The sequence below is a fragment of the Apteryx mantelli genome, chromosome 7 (genome assembly GCF_036417845.1).
Source record: "Apteryx mantelli isolate bAptMan1 chromosome 7, bAptMan1.hap1, whole genome shotgun sequence".
Classification (NCBI taxonomy): Eukaryota; Metazoa; Chordata; class Aves; order Apterygiformes; family Apterygidae; genus Apteryx; species Apteryx mantelli.
The window spans coordinates 35,681,659-35,707,962 of record NC_089984.1 but is presented as its reverse complement, the minus strand read 5'-3'; the positions used below and the strand labels follow the sequence as shown (position 1 = coordinate 35,707,962).

Below are 26,304 nucleotides of genomic sequence, written 5' to 3'. Positions count from 1 at the left end.
CTTGGCAAATGAAAAATCAGGCCTTCAGTGCTCTACATTGAGCAGCCAGTGACAAAGACATCCAACACTGAAGAAGTTTGATTTGGGCCTGAGCATCCTCATCTCAGAAGGTAGCTACTCTGTGCCCCTCATAAGCAGCCCCAGCAAGCTTTGCAGAAAGGCCAAAGTTTAAGTTGAGAAAAAAGCTGAGAAACCTTGAGGGGATGGAATTTCTCCAGCCATCCTGTAGAAATGATCTCTTTGGTCAGTTTTGAAATGCTTTGCTAGAACAAACAGCACTTACTTTACTAATATTTTCATACCATAGAATCTCTTAAAGAATGAATTTTTTTTTCTAGGCTATAGATGTGACGAATTTCAATAGCCTTAAATGTATGAAAGAGAAACACCACGTGCATTTAAGTCAGCTCGGATATTTCTCATGTATTGTTTTGTACATAACTTTCTGTGACAAATGGTCACAGATGATAGATAAACCTGCATGCCAACATAGTAAATGTGATAAATGTCCAGTGGGAAATAGATCTTGCAACTTTCTTGAGTGTTCAGGATACTTCAGTACTTGAGTATTTCAGGAGACTGTTGTCAAGGCAACAGAGGTCAGTGTTCTTCCTTGGGTTTCTCCAGCAGAAAGGAACCATTATTTATGAGAAGTTAGTCATTTCCTGTTAACTCCAGTGAGCAACTTTTCTTATCAGACAATAATGGTACAATGGGGATGTGAACTGACACATAGACTTTCCCCTAAGCTGTTGCTTTCACAGCTTTAAGACTTGCCTATTGAAAGATGCCCGGTTGATTCTAATCATGCAATTTCTGTGTAGCTATCTGTAACTACATATCTGAGTAAAGTTCAGCATATATTTAGCTTTTTGAAAAGTGATGGCCTAAATCATGTTTATCTAAAATGGATATAATACAAAATAATAATTATTCCTCCAGGACTTAGTTTAAAATGTGTTCAGTCAATGAGAAGCTTTCCATTGACCTCAGAGAATGGTGGATCATGCCTCTATGTATGCATTTCATCCCTGCTTATGTAAAGTGTTTTACAAAAGTCCTAAGTAGTAGTCTTTCAGTTTGGCAGAAAGAAAACACCAAGGCACAAACAGGTGAATCATTTGAATGAAACAATACAGAAAGTCTGGGAATAACATGCAGGTCTTACAGTTTTCACTCCAGTGCCAGACTGGCTTTTTGGCTACTGCTGATCTGACCATGATTTGATCCAGTGATCTAAAGATCAAGATGTATATATCTACTAACAAATCCCTCAACCACCTGGCTTCTAAAATACTGCTTGTTTGATTGGCAAATAAAAAGGCATCATGTGGTTTACCCTGGCCATGCATAGCTTGAGTTCCTGTTTTGATGGGGTGCTGGCTACTCTGTATTTGTTTCCTGTGCGCTGTTGAAATTTGCACACCACCTTGTAAGTAGTGGCATAATGCCATTTTAACAGATGGACCTGAAAAGAGAGATGTGAGGGAACCAGACGGCTCCTTTGACTTCAGCCTGCAAGATCAAGTTCTGACTGCTTTTGATAATATTATTTATGCTGAGCTTCCCCTCATTTTAAAGAGGAGTATAGTTAAGAGGTTATCTTTAATGAGGAGGAAGTTTAGTACTTGAAGATGGTCTTATTATAATGTGACAGAATTTCAAGATGTCTCATCTGTGCTGTACCTAATTCAGAGAGACACCAATTCTGAGACACTTAGACTTCAGAAATTAGAAGTAAATACAAAAATAATAAAAAACCCTCAAAGATAGCTGCTATGGTTGTATAAGGAAACAAGGAAACAAATAAATAGCACTAACAACATTGCTGTTTCTCATACAAAGTGTAAATGATGTAAAAGAATAATGCCTGCTTAAGATATGTTGTCCAAGGGTGTGCTTCTGTCAAAATTTAACCATGCAAGCAACATTGCTGATGTGGATATTGGTATTCAGATGCTTCAGTACATTGATTTTTGGGGAAACTCAGTAGCCTATGTGCATAAGTCATTTATTTTAGATTTTAAAAAATTAAAATCTAAAATTTTATTTAAAATTTAAATCTTTATTTTAAAACAAGACTTGAGCTCGTAGCTCACATGAAAACATCACCCTCTCTGCAAAGATACATACAGATACTTAGGTACTTCAGTACTTTCATGCCTCTGGTCCTGTGTCCTTATATAAGTATGCTTTCTAGATTGAAGAGTTGTGTAGAGAATCTCTTTAAACACAGATTTATTTTAATTCCTTTCAGAAATGCTAAATGAAAGGCTAACATGTATTCTCTTTCCTCCTGCTGAATTTAATATTTGTCAGGGCTGTTTTCATAGTGGTTATGCAGGAAATATCACAGAGCATCTCATTTACTGGATGTTCATGATACAACCTCTACTAGTAATACAGGTTGAGGTGGTTTAAAATAATAAACACTTTTATAAATGTAGAAATTGATAAATGGAGAGGAAAGATAGATGATACGATGGATCCAAAAGGGTTAGTTTTTGGTGGTGTGTTAAAGTTGTTACAAATAAAAACTCTGAAGTGTGTATTACCATTCTGTTTTCATGGCACCAGAGATCTACTAGTTTGGGTGTCTTATAGGCATGGGGGGGGAATTTGCTTTCAGCTAGCATCTCCCAGTCAGCAGTCATCATCACACAACAACATAAAAATGCAGAGGAAAAATGCTACACAGCATAGTGATGAGAAGCAGTGGAGTTTAGCGCATGCCTTGTGAGCTCTGTGATTTGCTTTGTTTGTATTCAATTTTACTGCTTTTGTAATAAATGGAAAACATAAACAGGTAGCCTAAATGATACAGGTGAGTGATAAGAAAACAGCAGAAGCACATTGCTGTGATTGTTTGCTCTGTGTTTGCCCTCTTAGTTATCAATATTGTAGACCACAGTTTCTTCTGGTTATGGTACCTCTTGTCATTATACCTGTAGAAAGATCAACTAGAGTCAGTTTACAGGGCCCACTGTAAATTCATCAAATATTCCTAGAATTTGTCTGAGGCATGATCTTAGCCAGAATGTACTGACAATATAAAGGGATATATGAACCAGCGTGAGAAGCAGCCCCAGCACTCTTCCTGCGTTAACCTGAACCGGAGGAGAATACAATCTCAGTGTAAGGAAGTGTTTCTGACAAAACCAGACTAACACCCGGGGGGCTGCATAAATTCTTCAGAAGCTGTGGAAGTAATATTTAATGACTTCCAGAGACAGAGTGCTGATTTCAGACTCGGCAAACACCTCTCCCTGAGGGAGATATGTTCTGAGTTGTGTCACCATCAAGTTATGACCTACAAGCGCTGAGAAGCGGTGCTGTTCCTGCGCGGGTCGGTGTTCTTCCCCCTTTGCTTTTCTCAGAATGGGTTGGCCCGTTACTGCTAGAGCGTGTTGCAGGCACAGGGAGGACTATCTGCTTGTTTTGGTGGGTGGGTGGGTGCTGGCAAGTCGGTAGGAGCAGAGGAGGAGTGAGGCTAAGGCTATGTGCAGTCAGAGACACTCACTATGAGAGCTGGTTCAGTGAGAATATAAACTGTCTGCACATCCCTTCTTGTAACGTTCCTGATTTGAAGGAGGTGGGGGCACTCCGCTCACCAGACTGCGGGGGGACTGGACTTAGCCCCAAGAATCCTTATCAGAAGGTAAACGGGGAGGGTCGTGGCTTTCTTGTGAGGGAGAGGTTGCAGCTCCGTGTCACGGCTGAACAGCTTGCGAGTGATATCAGAATAGGATATTTGTACTTCTATTCCTGAGTACCAAAAGGACCTTTTAAAAGGCTGAGTGTAATTCTGTTTTTAGATAATGTTGCTAACACATTTTTAAGTCTACATATTTTGTGAAGCTGCCAGGAAGAGAGGATGATGGGACAGAGTTTGGGCTGCTTCTGATTGCTGTTGATTGCTAATGTATGGGAAACTTGCACTTCTTTATCTTAAGTAATTCTTGGTATAGTATGTTGGCCCTGATTACTTTCTGATTACTCTGGAGTTTTGTTGCATAGCAATAAAGTTTGAGTTAACTTCCAGTTTTCCTGCCTTTCAGCTCAGAAACTTGTTTTATAAGTTAAAGAGCACTGATTTTCTTGAAGGTGGTTAGGGTTAGGGTGTTTGCATAAAAATGGGGAAATGAAAAGTTTAGTAATAACTCAGGGACATGGCTAAATGGTTCAGACCAGTTGTTTATGCAGCAGAGTAGAAGCATAGATTTCATTTTAATTTGAACTATCCTTCCCTGATGAAAAATGTGCTAGAATAATTCACAGAACACCACACACCCACACAATCAAAACTCTAGAATAAATATGCCTTCAGAAAAATAGCCAAAATTGTTTGATGTAAAAAAAATCTTCCTAACAGGATTTCTTGGTGACTCCTCCTGCCTCAACTCAAAAGACTGAGCTTGACGAGAAGGATATCTCTAATTGGGAAAGGCCTGATCTATAAAGATGACAAAAGAGAATATTTGAAGTTGAGGGAGCCCTAACAGAAGTTCAGTTGCTATGGTAGCATAATCACAAGGCATTAACTTCTCAGCAGCGGTTTGGAAACCATCCTTCGCTCTGTTTGCACATCAATAGTAAAGGGAGGAATGTTAAGAGGATAAAGGGAGGGATGAATAAGAAAAGCAGGCTGTAACAAGTAAATTGAAAAATAACCAATTAAAGTGTCATTATTGCCACAAAGGGGTGTGTGAAATCTTGCAGGTGCTTATAAAAATACAGCTTATCTGTATAAATTGCTTTCTTGAGTATGGTGTTGCTAATTAGAAATGTTTTCTATATCTCCTAGCACAGCATCTTCAGCTTTTACCTTTCTGTTTTAGTTAAATATTCTCTAGTGTATTTCTTGCACTAAATATTCCTGGAAAACTTTAGTAGGCTGATTAACCTACTTTGGAATGGCATTTCAGTAGAAACATTTATATTAGCATTGCTAAGAAGTTTAGTGCCACTGACAGCTGCCTTTGTGATAAATAGTCATTGCATGTATTCCAGTAACACGTCAGGTACTTACAACAAGCAGTGTTCCCATCTGAAGGGTACACCTAACTTGTATCAATTTTTTAGTGGAAGGAAAACTTATGTGGGCTACTTTATTTTTCTCATTACTTAACTGTATTAGGAATTCCATTGCATGGTTGTCCCTGCACAACAGGTGTTGATTTCCTCTTGATATACTCTATTTTAGGGAAAACATCATACTGTATTTCTGTTTTGTAGCTCCCTTTGTTTCTTCTGTTATTCTTCATCATTTAAATCTTTTCATTGTGCTAGTGCTACCAGCCCCAACCCCAACCACAATAGAGACATAAGATTAATAATGATCCCTGCATCAAAGTGCTTACACTGAAAACAAAACTTCTTCCAGTGTCACAGTCTCCTGTTCAGTTGTGATGTAGTGATATGGGAATGTGAGACACTCTGTGGCAATACTCCTTGTTTCTCCTGAACTGACTCTCACATGTCCCCTGTAAAGAATAATTATTGGGAAAAATGCAGCAAGACCCTGTCTGACACTTGAGAGGTGGAGAAGAACCTGTTGGTGCAAGTCTATAGTTCTCACACATTTGTAACCGGCTCCATCCAGGTTTTGTGCTTAATGTTCACTCTACCAGGAGTCAGCCCATTCTTTGGTTTGCTAGGGTGCTTTCCTGACCAAAACATATGCCTGGAATTTGACTGGAATTTGGACTTTGAAGTCCACTGACTTAACACCTGAGTCTCTTTCCTGAGCATGTGCTCTACAAACAAAGAAATATGATAAGCATGAGTATTTTGTGATCGTGATGTTTGAAAAGACCACCTGGAGCACAAAGTGGGTAGATTTTAATTACATGCTTGTGCTGCATTAAAGATCGTGCAGGTCTAATAGTTCTTTGGACAGACATCTGGGATGTATGACATTTATTACAAGCCTTTCCCTTGGTAAGAGGGAAAAATAATGCACAGCAAGAGGTGCACTTGTTCTTCACTGGCAACACTGATTCAAATGGCATTCAAATGGTCTGAAACTGGCCTGGGATATTTTGTGGTTTGCAGAGGTCTCTGAAATGAGGATCATAAGTCATTTGTGTATGACCTAAAATGTTAAGAATTTGACTGTTACACGTAGGATTTGGAGAGATTTGTTATGCATACAGATGGATCTGTTGTTGCTTTGAATTCTGTGAAGTAGTTGCATCTTGGCTGGGAAATGTTGTTTGCTAGCAATGTCTGAGGCAGTAAGAACTTTAAGCAGACTTATTTCAGCAGCACCCTTGAGCTACCAATACTGAGGCATCAATTGTGGAGACACTGTAGTCAACTGAAAATTGCATGGCAGTAAATGGTGTTAAGTATCCCTTTCTACTTTATGCCCATCATCTCTTTCCTGTTCATCACCATAATAGTATGTTGCATCATGGTTATTTTGTTGGAATAATTTTCCCATGGTACCTGGAAATCTTGATTTTATACAGTATCGAAGAAAAAAAAGTGGGGAATACCTGTATGTCTTGGTTCTGACAAAAATAATCTCAAGTGAGCAAGTAAGCCAGCTAAGATTCAAAAGTATGCCTGCATAGTTTTGCCTCTGTAATTGAAAATTCTACATATCAGCAGTGGGAAAACTGACAGATAGAAGAAAAAAAGGATTACTACAAAAAATAAGAGGCTCTGCTTTTAGCAGAGTACATAATGGTGGTCTGATAGTTATTCTAAGGTATTCTATTTGAAAGAGATAGCTGCTTCTCTGCGTTAACTATTCACTGGGTTAACTGATGTCCTTTGATATTTCCATTTTGAATTTAGTGTAATGTAAACACTTTGACTAGAATTACAAACCAGGGATTCCTGAGAAATGACTGGATGTAGTCAAATCCAAGCTTGTAATTATGTATCAGTGACTCTGGAGTTGAGCAATATGTTTGGGAAGAAAATAGTCGATGAGAACCTGTCCTTTCCTTGGATTGTCACTTGTTGCTTATTGTGACCTCCTGCTGGAAGAGATTTCCAAAGGTACCAAGTAGCATTGTGGTTAATCAAGGACAAAACCTGATCTTCATACTTTTTAAAGCATTATAGGATCAGAATAGTTTGAATGACAATGACTTTTAGGATTAGTTTGCTACAAGAGCAGACTGTGGTCACCAAAAGAAAAAACATTCTCTACTCAATTTACTCTTAGCACGTTTTCCTATGTGCTCCAAGCAGTCTATGATCTACCAGGTATTCACTAGCATATACTGAGTGCTTTATTTCTGCTTTGGTTTTTGTAGGCTACCTTTGCTTTATGTCCTCTTGTTCTTTTATACTGACGTGTACTTCATATGCCCTCATGCTTAGTTTCTTTCCCTGCCTCCTTTGCCCTTTGCAACTTTTATTTTTGTGTTGTTATTGGGACATTCCCTCTGAACTGAATGCAGACATCAGAATAGAAACCATGCTTTGCCAAATTGCATGCTGGAGGTTGCACAGCTGCTGAAACAGCCTTCTGACAGAAAAGTGGAAAGAGTTTTATGTCAGATTGACAACAAAATCAGGCTGCAGTTATTGAGATTTAGTGGTGTGCTGCTCAGAGGTCCTGCAGGGCTGGGAGTCAGAGGATTAGAGTTCCGTACTTGGCTTTGCTGCAAACACTAATATAGACCCAAGGTAAGTAGCTTAATCTCCCATTCTCTTGGTTGCTTCATCAATAGAAAGTGGTGCCTGCTTGCCCACTGAGCAGGTTAACAAGAGTTTTGCCCTAGTGCTACACCGAGCTGTTTTCTCACATCTTACCTATGCTACAGAGCCCCTGTTGCTATAGCAGTTCCTCTACCATGTCAGTAGAAATTCCAGTGCTGATGCAGCATATGCTAACTCCAGAATTTCTCCTGCTGTTACAGTTAAACTGCCTCACTGAACCACAAGTCACATCAACAAAAGCTCACTTCTGACAGCCAAGCTGCTGCTATAACATGAATTTTGCTACTTAACCATGGCAGAGCTAGGAGTAAATCTTTCACACTCTGAGCTGATTTAACTGTACCAGAAATTTGTCCTAATTATTCTGCTGTTTTAGTCCAGACCTGAGCTGCCTAGGAGCAGCCTGTTGCATGGGTAAAAGCTTCTCTTTCTGTAAGGCCCATTGGAATGGATTTTAAGGTCAAAGGGACTTCTAAAGTCATTTTGCTTGACCTTCTCTTTCCAAAGTCATAGAGCTATTCCCTGGAAACCAAATAAATTCATATCCTTTGGGAAATTATTCTGCCTTTTCATGAAGACTGCAGAGTGATTGTAAGGCTACAGCTTTCCCCACTTGTGTTTAAATTACCTTGACTTCTTAGAAAGTTCATCTTATTTGAGGTTAAATTTATCTTATTCAGCTTTCTGATCTTGTTGTAACTGTCATTGGGGTTGAAAAACTCACTCCTTCCTACCATTATTTCCTTTCTTTGCCTTTAATTACCTGTCCGTTGTGATCTAGTCATCTTTGAAACCTCTCTCTCAATAAATGATTTGACTGAGGCCCTTCAGGTTCACAGCCTAAGGCTCACATTGTTTTTATGGCTCCCTACTGAACTCTTTTCTGTAAATCCACATGTATCCACTGATCAGTGTTAGAATAGTGATTTTGCCATATCTGCAGTCAGAAGTAAAACCTTTTTTCCACTTTTCATTTATATTCTTCTTGTACATCAAATGATCAGAAGAGACAGCCATTTCAGGTAGTATGAGAGCTTTTTCTGGGAGAGTATTAATGATGTTCTCAAACTGCCTCTCTTGGTTGTAGTCCACAACATGGCCCTCAGTTTTACAGGGCCCCATTTTCTTGTTTTGCAAACTTTTTGTATATTACATTAGACTATTGAAATATAATTTTTGTTTTTTGACAGCTTTAGCAGGCATTGTCTTTGAGTCATTGGCAGACTTACCAGGAAAAAGTTTATATTCTTGCCTGCACCAGTAGCAAAGGTACCTCATGCTGTTGGTAGAAGGAAATAATCTCTGAGGTATCTGGCTCATTAGTGTCCCCCTGCTAACATATCCATCTGTCAGAGAACTGCCTACCTATCATTGTCTTTAGATTCTTGAATAGAAAATTATTGAAGTCTCTTAATTTGTAAATGCTGACATATCACAAACACTTTTAAAAAGTCTTACATAATTCACAGTATCAAACAGGAAAATTTTCTCTTTTGGCTTTGTTAAATACATATTAGAAAGATACACCTACTGAATACTTCTGCCTTTTCTATATCATTTTTCATGATTTCACCACCTGCAGTTCACAATTGCCTGATCAGTAATTCTTTTTCTTTATTTTTCTTGCGATGCTTTAATAAAGGCTCTTACTGTCTTTAAGCATATTGTCCGTAGTTATTTCTTTGGTATTTTAGCTTTATTATCAGTTACCTCCCTTGCCATTCATTTCTTTTTTTTTTCCTAATTAATAATATCTCAATTTTTATGCTTTTTCTGTGCATAAGTATATGGACTGGTGTAACTGTTTTGTTTGTTTGTATTTTAGAATACTGATTTTGGAGATATTAGGTAGGATGTCTTAAAAATTCCTAGATTTCTCCTTTTATGGTTACTTTAAGGTCTAGGAATATGTTCCTTAAAAATGTCGGTATATGGACATACCGTCCATACATGGACACTCCAGACATGTCCATTCCATGGACAGTCCAGACGTGTAGTCCATGTATGCACATACAACACTACATTTCTATCTATCTGTAAATGCAATCAGATCATGATTGGAGGTAACTGCTAATTTGTAGAATAGCAAATACCCTTTTTATGTTAGAATGAGGTCTAATATTTATTTACCTGCTGTCAGGTGTGGGGCTGTCTGGTTTATGAAATAATTGGGAATTTTTAGATAGAAAGGAGGTTTCTTACGGATTTTTTCCAGCAAGATTTCAGTAGGTTGAAGTCAGCTATAGTTCTATTGACTGAGAAAGTTGTTTCTAATTGAATATACCAGATATTATCTCTGACTTCCACAATACTTCTCACTATTTTGAAGGCATTCTTGAAGCACTGCATACTGCACTTGAACTTCAGTTAAAGCGATCTGCTTAACGTGTACATGTCAAGCTTTGTTATTAGAAGTTCAGCCAAAGGGACAGGCCGAGGGAATAACAGTCGCCTTGTGCAGAGAGTTAAAAGGAGAACTGTGTTTTTGTTTCACTTTTGAACTCATGTGTTTTTGATAACTCAGCAGTCCTGTTATCAGCTAACAAAAGAAAACATGAAGGTGACTTGGAAAGTGTGAGATTTCTGGTGTTGTGGAAGATTGTCGATCTGGGACATTACACATCTGGTACGTAATCCATTTGCAAGACTTTGTGCTGTCCCTTGACTTGTGTCATATAACTAGCACTCAGGAACAAACCAAACTAAGGGCTTTATTTAGCTTTCAACATGCTAGAAGCTGCAACTGGAATGGCTTTCTTCACCTTGCTGCAGAGAGACTGATCACAGAACTGTACAGCTTAGCAATCCTACACAACAGCCCTGTTAGTCCGTAGTAGTATTTTGCTGGCTGGTTGAAGAAAAAAATTAGTTATACCAGAATTAGGCAGGCTACTTTGAAAAGGGTCTTGGCACTAGGCTGAAGTTACTGTAAAGTAGTTTTGATTCTGATTGCTTCCAAACTAATTTAGCAATATGAATGTGGCTGTAATCAGGTTCTTCATGTGAGTTAGCTTTTTACATCAAAAGCCCTTGCTGGACAAAAAGCATACAAGATGAAGGAGTATTTAGGTATGGAATGTTTTGTGAAGCCTAAAGGTTACAGAAGACAGAAGAAGTCTACATCTGTACTTATGAACTGGAACTGTTCCAGCAGTGTTAATAAACAGAGGAGAGAGTTGTGTTAGATCTTGTCCAGTACTTCCTGTTGGGAAGTTCAAAATAAAAGCATCTGTGCAAGAAACACACTATAAAGGAGAACTGAATGGTGATGTTAAAGATGCTGGATTTTGCCCTCATCTGCAGCTAATATAAGTGTAATGAAGGCAATGAATTTGCACATTTGTATTATAATTAGATTGGAATATGTTTTGTTTGCTGTTTCAGCCATCAAACAGCTGGTAGGGTATAGTTTCAGGAGCTTAAAGTATATTAAAAAATGTTTGAGTCTTGCAGAACTTTTCCAAAATATTACCTACCTGCTGATGGAAGCTGAATGGGAAGGAGCTGGTGAATTGCTTTCAAACTATTTGTTAAAGCACACCTCTGCACTGAGAAATAAGTATAGGAATGGCATTGCTTGGTTCAGTGGTTGCTGTTTCTCAGTGAATCAACAGGAGAAAAATTCTGTTTACAAACCAGGGCTTTTCCTGAAGTTTTGGCCTCTTACCTCTGACCTGAAAACACGCATCTGGATTACCTTCATCAGCCATAGTGACTGTAATCATTGTCTTAGCTCTTACATCTCTGATGGAAATAAGTTTCTAAGTAAATTATCCCTCTAGATCCTAGATCCGATCAGTCTAAGTAGAGCAGAGGATTAGAAGACAATGGGAGAACACCAATGTATAAACGAGATAAAGTAGCGAGGTGAATGAGACTAGATGGAAAATCCTGTCAATGTGTTTACCTGTTTACATCAAATCAAAACATATACATCTAAAATAAACACTGCTTGCATTCAACAATTAGTCTTCCCTCTTGCAGAATATACACAAATCTTAATAAAATATAGCGTGTATAATAATAATCTAATAATAATCTAATAATTGCATTCCTGTGAGCAGCAACTAATGGGTATAACAGTATGTTGACCTAATTAACACTAGTAAGTTGCAAAATATAATATAGCCCATCTGTTAAGGAATACATTAGCAGGACATTGGCAGCCACTATTGGGATGCTGGAAGTATTTTTGTGTAGTAATGGGAAACCATGCATGAATTAACAGTGCAAGTGTTCATAGCAGCAGGAGAGCTGCAGTTTTGGCTTACTCGGACAGTGCAGCAGTCAGTGGAAAGTTTTGAGGGTCTTCCATCTCTCTTGCATGTTGTCATTTGGATTTAGATTCATGGCTGGATGCTCCATTTTCCACTTTCCCTCTAGTGTGGTGTCTTGCAGCCCTGTCAGCCTGGGAAATGACGGCGTGTGCTTGAAACTCAAATCTAGCTCCCCAGGGAACATTTTCAGTGGTGTGTGAGCAATTTGCAAAACAGAACTTCCCCTTCTGAAACCGTCAAAGGGTTGGTGCAAACTTGGCCATGAAGCTTGAGCAGCATACAAACCCTGGCCTTTCTTTCTAATCTCTAATGAAGGAATCACACGAAGTAGATTTGGGTTTGTACTTGAAATTTTATTGATATGTCTTTCTTTTGTTTAGAGCTCACGTAAGATATCCATACCTGTGGAAAAAAGGGCTAAAAATCTGGGGTGATGGAATATTGACATCATTTTAATTCAGCCACCTTGGGAGATGGGGCTCATGTCTCTGTAGTCAGTGTGTCTATTAGTGGACAGAGAGGGAGCTCCACTAGCAGGTGATTCAGAACACAAGTTAGGCTGCTGTCTTGGCTTTCCTCTGAAAGAGTTTATTATCTTCCTCATTGACTAGGAAGGAAGGTTAGGGAAATTGGTCTCCTGGTTTAGGAACCTGGGTAGCTGTCCGCAGACCCCAGAGGTTGATTATCAGAATTCATCAGAATGGAGAAGAAACCATACAGTATGAATCCAGAGTAAACCAATACGGACCAGCAAGCAGAGGGAGCAGGAAAAGGAGCTGTACTTCCCCCTGTTCAGTCCCATCTCTCGTTGAACAGAGGGAGAGACTGTGCTAAGAGATGTTTCTATTGATATGATGGTAGTATTAACACCAGCACTAGAAGGTATTAGTTTTAAAGGTATATATCAAACAAGGATTTATCCTACTAGAATTATTTTTAAGGCTTAAGTCATGTTACACTTTCTTTCCTTTGGTATGGAATGAGAAAATTAAAGTTGATTCCAGAGTCCTTTGTGAGGGTCTGCTCTTTTACTTTGTATGTGAGCACACTATTTGTAGTGACTTGCTAAGCAGATAAGAGTCTAGGAAAAATGAGTGGACAATTTGAGCCAGGATGTTGTTAAAGGCAAATTTCGGTTCTCAGAGTTTGTGCTGTTCCACCCGCCTGTGAGATCAGTGAAGCCTGCAGAGAAGAAAACAGTTGAAGCTGATATTGTACTAAACATCAAACAGGGTTAAAAGTTCTGTGACCTCTGCAAGTAATTAAAATAAAGCTTCACTGCAAAATGTAGGCTTCTGCTACAGTTCCTGTTTTACAATTCATGACATTCCTTAAGGGGTTTAAAATACAGGTGGAGTTATTCTTTGGGCTGCTCCTTCATTCTTAAGAGAGTTAAGAAATCAGGTCATCCTCCTCAGAGTCATGGTAGAACTAAATATTTGATTAGATTTGGTTGTCAAACCAGAGCCATTATACCTGTTTATAAAAAGAGAAGGGCTTACATGTGTTCTTAAAACTGCATAGCAGTTTTTGTGGTATTTAAATACTGCTTTGAAAGTGAAGCTTTCTACATGCTTAATAGATGTTTATCAGGTGATTACTTAGATATCGTTGAATATTGGGAGTGAGTGCAGCTGTGCAAATGTAATGCAACAAAAATGCACTTTACTGTGTCTCTTGGCCAACAGAAAATGTCTGTTGGTAATTAGTTCTTCTACCAGACCTACTGGCATGATAGCTCTCCTAGTGGGATTCTTGTTATTGTCCTTTCTGGCTCTCGTTCACTGTTGTTCTGGAAAGAAGGGCAGAAGTGAAGGCATGAGTAATAGATCTTAAGCTCTTACATTCACAGAAGAGGAAAACATTTATATAATCAGATCAGAGCACTCATAGTATAAAAATTAGTTTTGTTGGAAATGGGGACAGAGTAAGCGGATGGAGTTTGAAAATGCAGTTGTTGGCTTTTAAAGTACCACGATCATGGGGTTAAAGCTGTATGTGTGCTTATGAAGTGGGTACTTTTTATGCTGGGTTTCTGGGTCACATTGCATCAGCTTGCATGTAACTGTATGTGTGTCCTTTGGGTTGGAATCAATCATCTTGTTTAAAATGTCCTGTGGTACCCACCATTGCCTTCCCTGACCCCTGTGAGCAGCAGTGCACTTTAAGCTTCAGGAGGTCCCCGAAGGCATCTTAATAAAGTGAATGCAGATCAGTGTTTTGTGCATTGCAAAGAGGCTTCACTGTCAGCAGCGTAAAAGGGGTTGTAGGGGAACACTGTGCATTGCATTTAGCTGGTGTTTCAAACAACTCCCTACCTCTTATCCTTACAGTTTGCCTGTTAAACTGCAACGGGTCTTGCAAGCTTGATGCACACAGGGTGTAACGTGAAGACTGTGTTCTGTGGCCTTTCCTGTTCCAGGCAGTTGGTGAGGATTATTACTTCTCCATTAGAGGGAGCCTTCAAAGCCCTCTGAAAGCAGCACAGAGTAGCTTTTAAAATGGCATTGAAGACTGGTTTAATCAGCTAAGGAGGATTTGTATGTCTGTGTTGAGGTTATTTAAGAGATTAAGATGCTGCAAAAAGGCTGACACTTGATAGCTGCTGAGTCCGAAAGGGTGAGCTATGAAAAATTTGGTCTCTTGTTATTAACTGTTGTTACATGTCTTAGTAGTATTAAAAATCATAATACAGCTTGCACTTTTGCTAGTGTTACCTGGGACATGTGCACCTTTCTGCAGAACGTACACATCTGGCTCCCCTGTCTAGCACATTATTCTTGAATCCTAACTACTGACAATCCTAGAGGAGGAGAGGAGAGCTGATTATGAAGCCACCTTCCCCCCACCCCCAACTGGTCATTAGGAATACATTTTTGTAACAGTTTTTCTTTGTGATGTTTCTTCTAAGCACTTTATAGAGGACATTAAATGTTACTTAACCTTATTCTATAGATAGGAAAACTGAAGCTCAGTGTTGCTAAAGATTTGATTCCTGTATAAGTCTTGAAATTATCAAAACAAATAGAACCTTAATACTATGTAAAATATTGTTAAAATCTATTTTATCTACATATGTATACATATAAAGCATTTAGTGTGTATAGTAGATATATATAGTAGTATATAGTAGATACATAGCAGGCCTACATCACTGGTCAGCCATGATTCAGTGAGAATTGCAGAACCATGGTAAAGTACTCAAATTTAACATATATGTTTATATCTACATTTATAATGGCATTTATAATCATATGTGTTTGACTATTGTTCCTTCATTCTGCAGTTCTGAGGCTCTGGAAGTATTTGATGAATGAGTAAAGAATACTGTTTTTTTTTTTAATGTAAATTTTTATGTCCACTGTGTGGAAATGGGATTTAATCTGAGAACCTATTTTAGATTTGTCAGTATGGATAGAAGATAAATAAAAAAGTCAGAAGAGATTGTGTGTTGCTACAGTTTGATGACCGATGCGAGGATGGCTCAAGCTAGTAGAAATAACTGAACAAAGTTGTTGCGAATAAACTGCAAAACAAGAAACAGGAATGTCAGAAGCCTGGGTTAGGACTGGCAGGGTAGCTGCGCAGTGCCCAAAGAATTGACGCCTTTTGCTTGTGGCGATGAAATGTGGCATTTGATTAAAACATTGGGGTAATACATCTTTCTTGTTTCCAAAAAGCACACCTCAAGGGCCAGACTGGAAGAAGGACAACAGTTAGAACTGTACAAGTGTGAATGTGTGATTTCCGTAGTCCACACATCATTATATGTTGTGATGCTCTCACAATATATATATCTCTACTGGATCCTAACTACCCTTCTTAAAACTACTCTCCCTTAGTTTACCATCAGGATCTTCAGTAAGAATAAATTTTTTTGTAAAACCTGCTTCATCAGATTATACTGGTGTACAGACTTTTTGGAAATTAACTGAAATTAAGAAAGCTTTTTACCACAGGGTTATTTCAGTCCTTTGTTTCTGGGAATTTGGATAACATCCAACACATAACAGGCCCTGTACTCTTTCAAGTCCAGACTATGTAGCTACTTCTTAGCTACCCTACAGAACACCTTTCCAGAAGTTACAAATTTTGTTTCAGAAAAATCCATATGCCTACTGGAAATTTGAGCTTTGTTAAGCAGCAGCACAATTATGTCGCAGAGATATTCTTTAGTTGGATGAGACACAGGCAGAGCCCAAGAAAGATTTCTGTTTTATTATTTCTAATGTACTTTTAAAATTATTGTCTTCCTGTTTGGAGGAGATCCTTTCCGGCAGTGATTCAGCCTTCTTAGAAGTTTTTGTATCTCATTAACTGCGAGCAGTTCCCAGGACACAAGATTTGGCATCATCTCTAAGTCAAATATGCCTGGAATCGCTTGTGACAAGCACCTCTGTGGATCCCACTTTGCTGAAGAGCCTTAGGAATGCTCAAAAGTTTTTCGTTGTTTTTTTTTTTTTAACAGGTACCAAAAGAATTGCTGTTCCTCAGTATATACAATATTGTTTCTGTGGTATGTCTCAGAGAAAAGCAAAAAGTGAAAAGTAGGATTTTCAGCTTCTGCTGAGTGTTGAGCTGTCCAAATTGGAGATGTATCTTTGAACTCCATTCAGTATTCACAGCCCTGTATATTTATGTTCCATAAATATACAAGTAACTGTTCTTCTCTGCACGTCTGTGTTCAAGATCAGAATCGCTGTGGCTTGATTCCAGCATTATGTTTCAGATACATACAGAATTTCTTCGTTTTCTTTTTCTAAATCCCAGTCTTGAATGGAACCGATGGGACATCTCAGAGGTTAAATCATTGCTACAGGGAGTCAGAGCCAGAGAGGACAGCCAACACTGAAAATGATAGAAAGAGAATTAGCAATGAGTATGTTTTTCCATCTCAGTTCAATATTGTTTTTGTTGCTGCAAGTCAGGAACAATACTGTGTCTTCTCTCTCCTTATCTAATCTTTCTTTAATTGCCATATCTTGTATTGACCTCTCTCATTCTCCCTTTTACCAGACTCCTTTTGGCGTGGTAGTGGTGTAAATCTGCGGTGCACAAATACTAAGGGCAGTTAATCCTCCTGTTTGGCAGATGCTGCCCTCTAAGGAGCCGAACCAACAGCAAAGATAGAATCTGTGCAAGAAAAGTACAGGCTCATTTGCAAATGCAGAGCGGCTGTATAGCTAACCCACCAGCCAACTGACTGCTCTCCTCGGGCCTCTTGTGACCGAAAGTCCTAGAAAGGAATTGTCCTTAAAGAGATCATGACAGATGAATAATATCTGCAAACACCAGAGTCTCTGTGAATAGTTACCTTTCCTGACAAATATATTTTTAGTTTGCCTCCACAGACGTAAGTAAAGATTGAATTTCGTAATAAGTTACAAGTATAACGAAATAGGAAATTATTTGATGAGATTTTACAAGTCAGCTACAGAGTAAACAGGTATTTTGTGCATATAGCTTTTCAGCTGATATGGAATATTTTTTGAAAAAAGGATTTGAGGTTAACTTGTGAAGAAGCCACAATTTTTAAAAACTTTTAGAATTCAGTACTTGTTACTATTCAGGGTTTTTTTAAGACTAATTATTGTATATTAAAAAAAGCCTGATGTGGGTTTTGCATGTTCAGTTTCTGATGCAAGGGAATTAATATATTGGTGGCTTTGCTCATCTAAGGAGAAGAAATCACATTAGTATCTGTATCCCTGATTTTCCCTGTCCTCATTATAGCCCTGATATCTGATCAGCCTCGTTGATTATGAGTATCAATGTATTTAAGAGACTGAATGACTCAGAGGATTTGGATTTGGGTAATGGGATCTGGAGTATTTAGCATCTTTAGGTCAATAGTTCAAATTCAGTTCCAGCTGTGTGTGCCAGTGTGCCCTCTGAAGTCAGGCATATCTGAATTAAGCTAATGGTCCCAGAAGTTGCCCTAGAGAGCCCTCTTTTCCTTAATGCCCGTATCATCAGTGTCAGGAAGAAGGCCAAGGAACGAAATGGCAGGTTATTCGTTGTCTGGATTCATCCATAGCAAAGGGACAGGAGAAAGCACATGTTGCTGGTGTGCTCTCTCTGCAAGGCACCTGCTAAAATGAGGAGACAGCAGGTTTACAGAAATGCCTGATTGCATTGTGACCTTCATTACTCTGGATTCTTAAATAGATGAAGGTTCAGAAAGGTGATGGGCAAAACCATGGAGGATGGATAGAGTGGGACATAGCCTCTTACCCAGGAAATCTTTAAAACACTGGTCACTTGAGCCTGGGAAGTTATAAGGAGGAAAGGCTGTTCTATACTTGTCTTATTTCTTACAACCTTTTTCCCTAACTAGCTGCTGCTGGTCTCTGCTGTTGAGGCCAGGATACTGGATTAGGCAGACCTTTGGACTGAAGCAGTATGTCAGATCTTACGTTCTCGTGCCTCCTGTCACATTATAGGGCAACATTATATCATTACAGATGAACTAGAGGAAGAAGAACAGTGGTCTGTCAGCAATAACAAGTGTTCACAAAGCAGTGCAATGTATTGAGCCCTCATTTCCCTTTTTTATTTTTGTTTAGGCAGGTGACAAGCATTATCATCCAAGCTGTGCACGATGCAGCAGGTGCAACCAGATGTTCACGGAAGGAGAAGAAATGTATCTGCAAGGTAAGGATGTCTCCAGGCCCCAGCTGCCTCAGAAATGGTAGGCCTAGGCCTGCGGCTGTTCAGCCAGCTGCCATGGAAACAGCCCGTTATCAGTGGCCTTCTTAGTTCATTGCCTGGCAACAGAGGAGCTGGTTCTCTTACTAAACCCAAACCAGAAAATCAGGCTTCTTAATTCTTCAGTCACAGAACTCAGCGGTTTATAAAGCATCTGTACGTTATACAGGCAAAGAGGACGAGAGCCATTCTGGCTTCATTACGGTCTTCTGATACTTTTTCACTTGAGGCTCTGTTAGGTGGCCATAACAGTGACTTCGCATTCACTCCACACCTTCACTGCCCCAAACTGTGTTTTCAAAAGGTGTATAGCAAAAATGAAATTTATTAGGCTGCCTCTAAATTTGGCATCTCACAGAGAGCTTAGCACGCAGACTTCTGTATGAGATACCAGACAAAGTCAGCGAGTTTCATGTCATTTTCCCCCTAATTATTTTGATCACTTTCTCTCCTCTTATGGACCAGTCTCCAAATAGTAAAAGGCAATGGAAAGACTTCCAGAGATTGTAGTGAGCTTTCTGAATGATGTAGATCTTGTTCCCTGTGCACATTGTTAGATTGTCTACTCTTCTGCTTACTCATATCTGTTTGCCTAAGCTGTTTCTCTTTTCTCTGGTCATGTCTCTCTTTTCATTACCATTTACGTTACTTTTATTGTTGATTATTTATCTTTAATTTACATTATTTTTATCTCATTCCACAGTCATTTCTTTTTTGTACACTCATTTTCATCTCCACTTTCTTATTAATATTCTCACACTCACTTCCAGGTGTTGCCAAGCATATTTTTTTCCACAATCTTTTAATTTCCCAAAGAATGTGCTCTTTACTTTGAAAAATATTCTACCTAGTCTCCCAGAGGGTAGCACTTTAACTATTAGGCTACAGCTATTTTTCTGACTTGCTATAATTTTAATGAATATAGGTAGAAAGACATCTAATATGCTTTTATGCAAACCAGAAATCAAAGAGAAAATTCAGCTACATATTGTGATTTTGTTTTAGAACTAGTTTAGAACGGCTTGTGTACTTGTTTTAGAAAACTTGCCTGATGTGCTTGAAAAGGCCCTAAAAGAACAGGAAAGAAATGATGAAAGTGTGGAGGCAGTGGAAATTCTGAAGAGAGATTCCTTCTGGAGGAATCCCAGAATAAGATATTGTTAAGAAGAGGAATTCCTTTGAAGATAATTTGTATTATTTTATAGTTTGTCCTCTGCAGTCCATCTTTCTCCTCCCTCACTTGTAAAGAGTTGTATTTTCATCATCTCATTCCAGCTGTGCACAAAATTGGATATAGAGTTGTTTAACAGTACTTCCTTGCAAGAGCAAATAGAAGCTGAAAGAGGGTTGGGAAGGAAATACTGCTTTCTAGTGGTAAATTAGAAAAGACTAATTTGAAAGCAGCAGGGACAGCACCTGACAATTAATAATCTTCTTAGTTTCCTCACATCATAGTAAGAGAAAGTACAGGTAAAGTTCAGGGTGAGCAGATTAATTCTGTAATGATATTAATAATAACAAGTGATGAACTGATGCAATTTGCACAAACCTAGTAGAGAATAGAAGTTCATGTTGATTGGGCAGGCTTTGGTGTAAATGTCTGTGGATCCCCAAAAGACAGGAAGTACTAGCTCCTGATTAACCAAGGATACACTTGTGCAGGTGATATGAGAGAGGAGAGATACGTGGCTCCTTGGTCTGCCATCGTTCTCTTCCTGGCTGTGTCTACTTCAGTATCTCTTTTCTTGTGGCCACAAAGCAGTGTTCTTCAGGCTCACTTAGTCTCAAAAGACAAGCGGAAGTTATATTGCTTTGTTATGTCCAGCTGTTTTCTGACCAAATAATGTTATTGCTGACTGTACCCCAGACTGTCCAGCCAGAGCTTTTCCTGCTGAATTCAGCATGTTCACAAGTGTAAGGGACCTAAAAAAAACTTCCCCATGCAAAGTGCTCAGCTTCAGCTGAAATGGTTATCCTGACTCCATCTAAATTGTTTCCCCTAAGGAGCAGAATAACAGCCTTCCAAGCATTTTGCTGAAATAAAAACACAACACCACAACACTAGAGCTAGAGCCAAAATCACATTATTGATAAAATAAAGGAAAATAGACAACTTCCTTCTCAGTTGTAATTGTCCTCTCCACTGGGCATGAAAGCACCGTGTTGGTATCACTTTGTATAATAGAGGAGTGAAAACCTGGCATGTTTGTTGTAGCTACTTCTATCAGAAATGTGTAGGAAGCTTGCAAAAGGAAAAGGCATGGAAAAACAAGCCCTCTATCCTGGGACTTTCTATTTTAAGGATGGTTTGGATAATGCTAGCAGAAGCACCCTGGCTCTCCTCACCCCAACCCATTCCCCCTACCCTCCACCCCAGGAAAATGACAAGGAAGCAGCATCATTTTCTCTTTCCCACAGACTTCCTAGTAATATATTATAATATGGACTGCCCCAGAGGACTGTTGCCAAGCTAGGATGTTGCTTAGCATTTAGAGGGGTGCTTCACTTGATTCTCACACAGGCTTTTAGCCTTATTTATTGTATAAGTAATAGATCGAGTTACTGTGTTTTAGAGAGCTATTTGTTGGATCAATGATACATGCAGAGTGAAAAATTGCATAAATTAATATGTTGGCTGGGGTCTGCCAAGTGAGCAAACAAACATATATTAAGAAGGGGTTTAACCGCAATTTGCTGAACTATTTCCAGTAGGAAAAAGAGAGGTGACACAGCTTGAGTGTTTCAGAATAGGTTGGCACATTTGGGTGGATGACGTCTACAAGTTGTGGTTGGCTCGGAGTTGAGGATCATGCAAAATATTTACTTTTAACTTCTCAAGCCTACTCTGTCTTATTTGGGTTTTAAGGTTTCGCATGTTTCAAACCTCTTACCATTTTCTGAAAGAAAACTCACAACTGTTAGCTCAGTTTCACCATGAAAATGGCATCTAGACCTTCTTGCATTTCTTGTTCACTTTCAACAGCTCCAGAATTCTCCTGGGGTGTTTCTAAAATTAGGCCAATTTGTACAAAATGCTGCCCAAAACCACAGTGATAGCCTTTGCTTTGATGATGGGGATGTTTTGATAGAAAAGAAACCAAGGTATAGAGGAACTGAGAGAATTTTTGTCAGGGCAACACAGGAAGTCTGCAACTGAATTTGAGAATTGAGCCTAAACCTTCTGAGTCCTAATTCATTGGCCTTATAGAGTGAACTCCCTTCTTCCTGAGAGCTTAATTTGTCTGATCTCCTAATCAAATCCACAGGGCATGTTTCTCTCCTGACCTTTGCAGACTCTGTAGGGTCTTGGCTCTGAGGCTGCTGTTTGTTTACAGTGAAGGCCGTTGGTTGTTGTCTGATCATTTCCCCCTGCCAAGTGCACAGTTTCTTCTTCCTCAGCTTAGACTGAAAGCCAAACATCTCAGACCCTGATCCAGAGTCAGTGTTCTCTCCAATCTTCTCATGATGATTATTATATCATGTGCTGCTGGGAAGTGAAATCATTCCTGCTGGTCTTTACTTCTGTACTGAGTCATGCAAGGGCTCGTTGGAATAAAGTCTCCAGGGCCCCTGACCCTTGCTTTTCAACTGTCTCTGAGGGAAGGGTTTCCTCTGGCTGCCCTTGAGCTAATATTCACCAGTAGGAGATCTGGACTTTTGTTTCTTTCTTTCTTTGAGGACAGAATGAAGAGGAGAAGTTCCCTCCTGCAAACAGGCAAGGCTCAGTATTGGCTTTATAGTAGTTGGAATGAGGTTTGAGTTTGACCACAGCAGCAGTCAGTATTAAAAATCATCATTAGCTTCTGCTCAATTTCAGTTTGGCTAATACCTGCCAGCAGTGACCACGGTTTGCACTCTATTCCAAAAGATAACTGAAATGGGATAGAAATACCCCCTGCCTCTGACACTGCTGGGCCCTCGAGGGCAGTTGAGTGTTTACATTTTTACAATGTAAGAGAGAATCCCATGTTTTGGGGTACGAACAACAGAGCCGTTTCCTTTTGCAGCCAGATATGCAGCTGAAAGCTGCCATGGGGAAACCCTAGTGCAACACATGCCACTGATCTTACAGAACAAGGGGTAGAAATGGTGCATGTGCCAATGGCAAGTATGGCACGCTGTGATCTAGGGAGAGGCTTCTTCATATACTGTTGTGTACTGCCTGTGTCATACTGGCCTCTCTAGCTTAGTGTAGTGGGTGAAATTTAGCCCTGACCCTGCTGTGTTATGAATTTTCTTATTTTTCTCCTAATGAGCTTTTCTTGTTGCATTTTTTGGTTGTTGCAGGGAAGAGGTGCTATGAGTAATACTTTGCACTAACTGAATATAGTTAGGAAATTATAGGACTTTTCCAGAATCGATGGACTTAAAATCAGAACTTTCTTTTTATATCTTCCCTTTTTGGTGAGGTACATAAGGGGAGAATAGATGAAGTAACCGTGGCCCAGTTCTTTTGCTCTAGCCCTCCACCCTGGCCAGAAGAACCTTCCCTCTTTCAGCTCCAGCACCTGATTCTGCCTTGCTTCCATGCTGCTTGAGGCTGTTTGAGTTTTAATTAAGAGTGTGCGCTAAGTGCTTTGAGAGTCTCAGACAAAGGCTGCTCTAGGTGGGTCAAGAATTTGGATTTTTGTGTTTCACCTGTATTTCTCATGAGCTGAAATGGAATATGAATACTCAGGTTCATACAGATCACCATCTGATGCAATGAAGGGGTTCTCTTTAATACCTGACTTTTCATGAACAGAGGTCATCCATTTTACTCTGAATAATTTTTTTTTTCCTCCCCTAGGTTCCACTGTCTGGCATCCCGACTGTAAGCAGTCCACTAAGACTGAAGATAAGCTACGGGTAAGCAGAATTTGTAGCAAAAACACACCAGACATTTTTGCACATGCAGTAACTGAACAGTCTTCTTAAGAGAATGATTTCTCATGTTTTTTATTGCATGTCTGTGACCACTCTGGCAGAATAAAAAATAGCACCACGTCAGAGGTATTACTGTGCTTTTTAGGCTCATCACCTTCACATATCTTTCAGTGCACTGCTCCAAGGACTCTGAAGTCCATCTCTTGGCCTTTGATTTCCAGCATGTAGCATTATGTCATCTGGATAAATAGTGTTCTCAATGACCAGCTTATCACTGTGTCAACCAGCTTTAACTTTACCATGTGAGAGGCAGAATTGCTTTCAGAAAGGTTGTAAGGATATTGCATCACCCAAGGAGCAGACAGATTGTTTATACCAGTGCTCAGTAGTTAGAAGATACATGGAAGGTATATATAGAACCACTCTTGGTGCCAGGCCTGTATTTTCTGGTGGTTCTGCAAAAAGCCAGTGATACGGCCTCTTTGCTCTGCTGGATTTCCTTTCCCTGTAGAACAGAACAAAACAAAAACCCCTTTTATCATTGAAGCTGCTTCAGAAGTTTTCAGCAAGCTCTGTGTTCTCTCAGTAACTGAATTGTGATATAAACTAATCAGCACTCTAGCTGGTCAAGATCTGAAGTGGAGTTCATAAAAACAGTGGTTGCTTAAGATCTTCCTCCCACTGAATATTTTGGTGGAGGATTACGAAGCCAAAACAAGCAGAAAATAAAGCAACCCTAAATATGTAATGAGAATATACATTGCTTGCCTTTTCTTTTTCTCCAGCTGTCTGGCAGTTGGTGATTCAGCAGTGAGCAATATGGAACATACATATTATAATGCACAATTTATTTTCTAGCAAGTAGGTATTAGTAACTTGTTGAAAAAGAGCTTAAACTCTGGGTTGGGGGAACTGCTTTCCTTTTCACTCTTCTTTTTCCTTTTTATGTTTCATGACAGCATTCCTCATCTGAATTCTTTTATCCAAAGAGTCTGGTTCTGCGCAGGCCACGCTCTGCAGAGGTTTGCTGTTGTGTTTTCATAGTATTGTTAATAGTCTTCCTTCCTGAGAAGATATTATTCTTCATTATTGTCACCTGCTGCTCTTGCTACTACTTCTGCCATGCAGCTTTCCTGCCATCACGTGCCACTCTGGGCACCAGCTCTGTATTTTGCATTGTGTAGTGCAGTGTTGTTTGTTGACTCTCACATTTTGATTTTATTTAATAAAATGCTGATTTTTTTTTTTTTTGATTTACATGAGCTTTTGGGTGCTGTAGTATTGGTCTTCCAGGGTTACAGAAAGTTTTTCTTCTGAAACAAAAAATAGGTGCAAGTGTGAAGCAAATGAACATGGTAAAAGCACCTGGTTTTGAAGGGATGGTTAAAATGAAGTAGTTTTTCATGAACAATGGTTGATGTTTTTCAGAAAAAAATGCCATTAAAATATCAGTTGTTTCTTTAAGTGTTGACCAACTACAAATCAATGTTGTAGTTGAGGAAATATTTACAAAATTTTGGATTTGGACATGTTCTGTGCACTGTCCAAAAGCATTTGCCTCCTGTAATCAGGGGCATATCCATTTCAAAGTAAGGAGGTCCTCCCTGTCCCCTTCTTTCTAGACTGTCTATTTACTTCCTCACCTCAAGTTTGCTTTGTGTCCAACTACACCACCTCCCTCCATTTCTTCTCCTTCACAGCAGTGCTTATTTATTGGTTATATCTGCTGCGTGAGAGGACATATGACTGCAGTGCATGTAGGCATACCTGAGGTAGCTTTCACCTGATAATGAAGTAAAAATATGCTGAGATGGACTTCAGTGCAGACTAACAGTAGGCAGACAGGCTTATAGCATCCCTGCCACTGGATTTCCGTTATGCCTACTCATGCTACCTTCACATCTCTAATTGCAGCGTAGACATAAGCCATATCATCAGTAAGGGCAGGATATTTGTGTTAGATGCAGTCTGCAGGGTAGTGTTACATGGTTGAATCCAACACTGTGATTCAGTGGGAGTTGATGCATGTCCTGTCCCCTTGTCCTGCGCAGTATTTTGCTCAAAATTAACTTTGGAAATTGCAATGCACTAACTGCTCCTAGGTGTCGGTCTCTCTTTTAGCTACAGAACAATCTATAAAGTGACTCCAGCTATAAAGATGCATTATCACTGTTTCTAAGGAGGGAAATGTCTCTGCTGTCCTAGACTTTATGGAATCAGATATTGGAGGCAGAGAATAGCAATCTGCGGAGTCTTTTCGCTAATCTGTTAGGCCAGCTTAATGACTTTTGAAGCGCTACACAAACGCTCCTTCAGCTTAGGATGCCGGAGTTGTGAGCTTTCAGTGTTGAAATACAGGAGCCTTGGGATTAGAAAAAAAGAATCCTATCCAATATATTAGAAAAATATGCAAGGAAAAACAGGAGTGCCCCTTGTCAAAATAAAGGCATGTTCTCTTTCTTACTTTGTAGACTGCGTAGGATACAGGTAGCTTAGGGTCAGGTGATATCCTCTTGTGTAAGCTTAATGAGTGTTCAGTTCTGTCTGGATTTACATGCTTATTATGTAAAGTGTAATTCAAAGCAGACTTTGGCTTGAAGTATTCTTCTGTTGAGTAGACATAAAGATACCATCATTGCTGTTGCAGTGTAAAAATGGGCCAAAGACTCAAATCTACAGGAAAATTGTTCTTATTTTTTCTAGAGCCTGCCTGATGCAAAACCCATTTGCAAATAGTAAGCAAGATCCTAAAGCTTGCTTTGTAAATATTATC

The 26,304-nt window shown here is 39.3% G+C and overlaps 1 protein-coding gene across 1 annotated transcript in view; it reads left to right on the top strand.

Annotated features, from left to right (window-relative positions):
- Window positions 1-26,304, top strand: part of ABLIM1 (actin binding LIM protein 1) — a 147,525-nt gene that overhangs the window by 76,094 nt on the left and 45,127 nt on the right. The window contains exons 7-8 of the mRNA XM_067300285.1: window positions 18,524-18,611; window positions 23,455-23,513. Coding sequence (XP_067156386.1) covers window positions 18,524-18,611; window positions 23,455-23,513 — 147 coding nt within the window. The remainder of the gene's footprint in view (window positions 1-18,523; window positions 18,612-23,454; window positions 23,514-26,304) is intronic.